Source organism: Olea europaea, unplaced genomic scaffold (genome assembly GCF_002742605.1).
Source record: "Olea europaea var. sylvestris unplaced genomic scaffold, O_europaea_v1 scaffold682, whole genome shotgun sequence".
NCBI classification, from domain to species: domain Eukaryota; kingdom Viridiplantae; phylum Streptophyta; class Magnoliopsida; order Lamiales; family Oleaceae; genus Olea; species Olea europaea.
This window is the reverse complement of record NW_019265206.1, coordinates 465,541-472,568: the sequence shown is the minus strand read 5'-3', so window position 1 is coordinate 472,568 and position 7,028 is coordinate 465,541. Positions and strand designations below refer to the sequence as shown.

Below are 7,028 nucleotides of genomic sequence, written 5' to 3'. Positions count from 1 at the left end.
TCCATCACCCGAGGTAATTGTCATCAGCTCAAATGATTCGGATGATGACGGTGGGGAAGAAGGTTCAAGTGTTAGTTCCGAGTGAAGAATCCGATTTTGTTATGTGTGTGGGTTTCTACGTTATATATATATATAGTTTTTTTTGTAAGGGGTAGATTTTGTTACGTATATACCAATTCTGTAGCATGTAGGAAACTTCCGTTGGCATGTTAGTGTTTTGTATTTTGTTAAGTGGACCGTTGAACAACTATCGAGAATGGCAGGTACCATCTGTTGGGAACGACGGATGAACTGTCGGGGTTTACTGGCAAAATTTTTGTGTCCGTAGTATGCATATGAATTATAACATGTATTTTGGGTGAACGAACACAACCTCATGTGTACATTAGTGTTATGCGCTAAAAATGATGCGTTCGTAATATGCATATGAAAGGAAACATGTATTTTGGTTGAACGTTTCATATTCCGTACATTCAATTTACATGTGTCAACAATGGAAACAATATTATGCACAACAAAATTGTAGTTTGGTTCGAGGGTATTATGCAGTACGTTGTGCCTATTTGTGTACTGTAATTGTGAACATAAGAAAGAGTACTGTTTATGCATAAGAGAATGAAAACAGTAATACAATATTTACATTGTCATATACAAACGATATTGGGGGAACACTTAACTTACAACTTCAACCACTCACGTACAAATTGCTGTTTACATCGGACGTGGTACAGTGTGGTTCGAACATGTAGTCCGGTTATGACCAAGTCCATCGCAGCAAGTACATTTCCTGAGTTGTGTGGTACACTCGTATTTGGATCACTTACGTCGTGTCGGTAGTCTACCTGGAGGACGACGTACACTGGAGGGCATAATAGGAGTACCTGTAATTTCGGTTGGAACAATCCAGTCCACTTCACGCAAAACAGGATATATAGCTTCTCTATAAGCACCCTTCCAGTACTCGGATGTGTAATATGGTGAACAGAGATCGTACAATGACTTACCTATCAAGCAAGCAGCACGGGTTGCATGAACGCACAACATACGATTCAGTTGGAACTCACGACAAGTGCACGTATTTTCGGAGAAGTCTACCATGTCCGTATCGTTGGATATTCCAACTTGTGTTAAGTTATCAGTCAAGCCATGCGCTCGCAGCGTAGTACCTGCTTCGAACGTCGTCCGTAACTCATTCTCCATCGTTGGTGACAGTACGGTACTGCATACAGTTGCACTGGCTCGACGTTCATAAAACCACTTCTGCATAGTATGCCGAATGTATTCCACTAAGCACGTGATCGGTAATAAACAGGCATGTCTCAACATTGAGTTCAAAAATTCTGCGTTGTTGTTGATCAAAATGTTGTACCATTGGCCAACAAATAGTGCTCGTGACCAAAATGGGAAACCTGCTCTCTCCAAGTACCTGTACGCTCTTGCACTTACACTACGAAGCTGTCCCATAAGACTTTCAAACTTTTCGGTCTGGTAAGTTCTTGCGGCTCTTTTGAATAGAAGTATTGAACTTGCGTTGTTGTACTGCCGGATTAAATTCTTTTCCATATGCCAAACACAGCACCCGTGGTGAGCCCGAGGAAATAGGTGGGCAATGGCGTTTTCAATACTATTTTTCCCGTCGAAAACAAACACCAATTCGTCCGAGTCACCTACAAGATCTTTCAAATTTGATAAAAAACCACATCCACGATCTATTCGTTTCGGCATCAACGATCCCCCACGCTAACGGATAAATCTGTTTGTTGACGTTTTGGACAGTTGCGAGTAGAATGGTACCTTTCTACGGACCTTTCAAGTGACTGCCGTCAACACAAATAACAAGCCTCAGATAGTGCACATAACCCCGAATGCTTGCACCGAAAGCTAGGAAAAAATAGTCAAACCTCTTATGATAATCTAGTTCGATGTGTGTTACTGTCTCTCAATTACTCTCTCCTAGGACATGACAGTACGAAGAAAGTTTTTGAAAACTATCACCCGGTGTACCATGTAACATATGTAAAGCAGTGACATTCCCCCTACGTGCTTGATGGTAACTAATTTTCACACCAAACTCACGTTCCATGTCACGTGCAATAGCGGTAGGATCATACAATCCGTACGTATTATCTAATTTCCCCATAATCTGTTCGACAATTACAGAACTAGTGGTATGTCGATGTGTATTACGACGATAATCTATGGAACATGTGTGCACATTGTTGAATTTGCAGATCATGAAGATGGCGGACTACTTGACACTCGAAGCACGTAACATCCACTTGCAATTATCGTCCGTGCATACAACGGTTAACATTTTTAGGCTTGACCTGCTAACCTAAAATTGAAACTTCTCTTACAAAGAAAATAGACGAATTCTCGAGTACAACTCTTTCTTGGTAAAAAATATTTGCCTTTCGATAAGATCCGACGTATTCACAGTGGAAATCCAGTCGCATGTATCCGGACTATTGGAATGTGATAATAGGTCTTCGTCAACTCAGCAATATTACCAGTATTTGTACCATGTAAGGGGTTGTCGATCATCTCATCTAATGGTGCAGTCCTAACATCGAAAATTGGAGTATCCACTGCGTTATTGTTTGGGACACTGTGCTGATGATTGAGCTCGTCGTCCTATACGGTTTGGTGATCTTCCGCTGCGACGAACAATTGTTGGCTATAATTTGTGTCCCTCTCCATTTCAACACTTGGCAGACCGGTTTTCAAAGTCGTAACACAGAGGGCAGTTTCCTTATGAACTGATATGTATCAATTTACGTCTTCATCTTCGAGTATTTCGGCCGGCGGTATATTCATGTTCGGAACTTTGAACTTCAATTCCATTTTTGTTCACGGATCGAGAACACCAAGTTTCTCGTTCAATCGTAACAATAGCCCCGATAGTGTAATACTGCTGGGCACTAAAATGGAAGTGGTTTTGTCCCCAATCCACTTCCATTCGTCATTCACGTGAACGAACTTTCTCCCAAGCGACATGATGAATTTCAAATTATTGTTCATACTTGAAATGTTGGGATTGCAAATATAAGAATTCTGTGCAATCAATATGTCGATTCTATAATAGCATGGAAGTGACACGTTCGAATATTTAAACATATGCAATAGTACAAGGTCAAATGAAGGATGTCAAGAATTTTGAGCTATGCAATTCGATAGTTTAGTTATCTATCCCGACAGTTTATAAATGTCAAGTTCGACAATTAAAATGTCGAGTTCGACAGTTCAACTGTCGGAACTGCCGAAAAGCTTTAAATGTGTTTGGTAGCATTAATACTTATAATCATTTATCAACTACAAAATCACAACCTATTTCCAGAAATAAATGACTGAATGCTTCATTAAATATGGAATACTTAACATTTTTCTAAATATTTTTGGTATATTTTTCAATCAAAAATATTAAAAATATAAGACTATGATGATTAATAGTAGTGATTACCATGTTGTTTTTAACATTTTAAAAAGAGTAAGCTATTACATAAAAATATAAACAATTCGTAATAACTGACCTTTCAAGATAGATGAAAAAGATGGATGAAGTAAAATCTTCTTGATGAAGAAGAAAATGGATAAAGAAGATGAATGAAATAAGGGTTTATTTAACAAGAAATTTGTTTTTTTATGTTAACTAGGGTTTTGAAGAATTTTATATTCATTTTTTATTAACTAAATTCGTATTTTACAATATAATATTCCTATATTCAATGATTATAATACACATATTAAACAATCAAATCACAACATTAATTGTTTTGAAAAACAATCATGAAGGAGCATTAAATTCTCAAAAAAATGTCAAATTAAGGGTAATTTAGACATTTGACAATAAGAAAGTGACATTTTTGTACAAATTGTGTGCACATCAAAGTTTTTTGTGCATTTTCAAAAAAGTGATATTTTGGTAAATTCACCTATTTATAATTCATTAAGATAAACTATAAAATCCATGAATAGAGGAAAAAGCCCTGGCCGAATTAGACAATAATTATTTGTGAAATCCTAATAATTTTGTTTCATAACAAAACGGTAGAACTGTTGAGTCCTTGACATAGTCGTCAAGAAAATATAAAAATTCCTCCACAACCAATGGTCTTGTAGAAACCACGTCATGTTATGTCAAAAATTACAAATTTATCCTATTAAGATAGTCTTTAAATTTATTTTTGTCTTATTTATGTGTCTTTTATAACATTTATCTACTAATAATATGCTACAATCATCTCTTCCGTCTATCCCAACTTCCAAATATTGTTTTCTTTCAACTAAAATACATGTAATTGTAGTCTGTAGAAGTGCGCAACATCAAACAAAAGGCGAAGTAACATGAGATCTATGATGTGGACTGATCAAACTAGCCAATAAAATGTTTTAGAAAAATTTTGTGTGTACAAATTTTTTTTTTTTTCACGGAATGTTGCTAGAAGTCTCATTGTAGCGCGGGCCCCATGTTTGATATAATATTCCCAAAAATCAACCACCCACCCCACTATGTATCTTTTCTGTATCTCTTCTGTACATCCATATTTGTACGTGGAGCTCAATGTTTTGACTTTAAAAGAAGCACTTCACAAAGATGGTCAGAATTTGATTGGCCCTGGCTCACCCTTCAAAAGACCAATCAAGTGCAAGCGTGCGACACAAATTCTTCAAAATTGGGTTTATAATAGCAAGTTGGCACTTTCAACTTTGATAAATGAATAATAATATTTATAGTTAGCGACTCTAATAGTCATTTTATGTGACAAATTATTATTTGAAACATTAATTTCCTATATTGTCCCGGATAGCAAACTAATGTCTCAAAATAACAAACTAATGCTTAGGATGAATACTTCATTTGCTAACCAAGTGAATTCATAAACATTTGAAATATAATGTCCATGACGGGGACTTTATATTCTTACCCAGTGGTCGAATGAACTTTGACGCATTATGGTGTCTAGTTTAATATAGAAGTTCTTATCGTTCTTAATATGATACATACGAATCATTTGTCTTTCTAAAATCGTCAATTCTAATTTAAAAACATATATATATTTTTCATTATTTTCATTTCTTTAGTACTATGATAATCATGCAACTTTGGAGTCAATAGGCTACACGATTCTAGTCATAATCCTTGCAAGGCATTCATCCTCCAAGTGTCAAATCTTCTTGATAAATCTAAATATCAAGTACTTATTTTTAAATTCGTTACAAATTTAATTAATTTGATCAAACTTTAATTTTTTAACAATACAATTAATAAAGTTCAAAATTTTTATCAACTTTTAATCATATATTTTATTTTAATTTTTTTATCAAAACCTATAAAACTTTTATTAAAATGTTTATCACGTCCTAAATATTATTCAAATTGCGAACTCTAGAATGATTAAGTTACTATGTGCTTGTTTGACAAAATTTATTAAATTTTTCAATTAGTCAAATTTTAATTTTAACCACCAATTTTAGAAATCCACGACTTTTATCATGTTTCAACCACACAATTAATTAATTTTTATAACAAAATTGTCTAAACTTTTATTTAAAAAAAAAACACTTTTGTCAAATAAACAAATCATTTAACAGAAAGTTTATTATAAAAAATCATAAGAAATTTTATAATTTTTCCAAAATACAGGGTTGGAATCCTAAAAGAATTCATCATTACATAAACAAACCAATGAGCGCCCACTGGTAAAACCCAAACTCATAATCCCGTTTCTGTTTGATCTTCACTTTTATGGTTGTGAGAACCACAACCCCCACACCACAGTGCCGGCGAAGACACTGAGGCGGTCGCCGACGGTACCAATGCTACATTTCCGGCTAATTCACCACGTCGTGAAGATCTCCGGCCTCGGCTTCTCTGGTTGCCTCAAGGACTGTACGGACCTGGCCCATAGAGTCTCACTCTTAACTCATTTGCTTGAAGAAATTGGGGATTCGAAGAAAACCCATAAATATCATGAAACTTCTTTAAATTCTTGCTTCTCTGATCTCTCACTGGCTCTTCAGGCTGCTATAAGGCTCCTCTTTGCTGCTAACAACTTCGAAGATTCCAAGATTTCCTCTGTATGTATATATAATAATGTGCTGTGAGGCTTCCTTTTCTTTTTTCTTTTTTTTTTTCTTTTTTTTTCCAGTTAAGATGTGTGTGTACATGGCCTAATTGGTACATTGCACTGTTTAACTGGAGTGGATGAATCGAAATCCCTGTCTCTAGATTGGGATTGGTATCGATTATTATATAGTGTCTCTTTGACTGATCAAGAATGTTAACCGTGGCTATATATAATGTTAGATAATTTCTGCAGCTCTGATCTTGTTGAGTTTAATACCAAAAATAAGATTTTATTATTCCTGTATCAATTACACACACCACCATCTCACTAAATTAATATATAACAAAGTAGCCCCTGGGGCACAGCTCAACTGGTGGATCAATCAACATTGTCTTGTTTCTAGCGGCAAGGTGGATAGTTCGATTTCTGGTGGGAACCTGCGGCCAAATATTTGGTATGCAGCAATCACTGTGGAGAAGAGTCTCTTGTGCGCAGAAGTGTATAGCCAATGAGGGAACCTGTGATTCAATTGAAGCATAATACGCGATTTACCCCCTCTAAGGTTCTAGGGGCAAGGGTCTTGGGGGTTCAGAATTTAGTCTGGTATAAGTTGGGATACCTGGATATAAATAAAATATATATATATATATATATATATATATATAACAAAGTCATGCCCGGGTGTCAAGGACCGCAGCTTTACTTAGCCCCTTGACACTATCGCAGCCTCAGTTTATCCAACTTCGGTCGCACATTGTAAATATTACTTCAAGTTTGAGTTGTAATTTTCGTTTCATTGTAATAGTTATTTTAATTGTAAAATAGCTCTGATATTGGTAAAAGATTAGTATGATTCCTCGGCTTTTAAACGTCTACTCCCGTCACTTGGGTTTTTGTTCAGAATGCTATTATAGGGGGTATTAGTCATTCAAAAATCTTTCAAGCTCACTGGTGTCCGCC

The 7,028-nt window shown here is 35.7% G+C and overlaps 2 protein-coding genes across 2 annotated transcripts in view; one reads left to right on the top strand and one right to left on the bottom strand.

Moving 5' to 3' along the window:
* Positions 1-559: 559 nt before the first annotated feature.
* Positions 560-1,725, bottom strand: LOC111390460. The gene is made up of 2 exons (XM_023015509.1): positions 843-1,725; positions 560-597 (listed from the first exon to the last, which is right to left on the bottom strand). The coding sequence occupies exons 1-2, from the start codon at positions 1,723-1,725 to the stop codon at positions 560-562; spliced, it is 921 nt and encodes a 306-aa protein (XP_022871277.1).
* Positions 1,726-5,817: 4,092 nt separating this feature from the next.
* The window catches only part of LOC111390459, a 5,830-nt gene continuing 4,619 nt past the window's right edge, over positions 5,818-7,028 (top strand). The window contains exons 1-2 of the mRNA XM_023015508.1: positions 5,818-6,078; positions 6,150-6,156. Of these exons, the coding sequence (XP_022871276.1) occupies positions 5,818-6,078; positions 6,150-6,156 (268 nt within the window). The remainder of the gene's footprint in view (positions 6,079-6,149; positions 6,157-7,028) is intronic.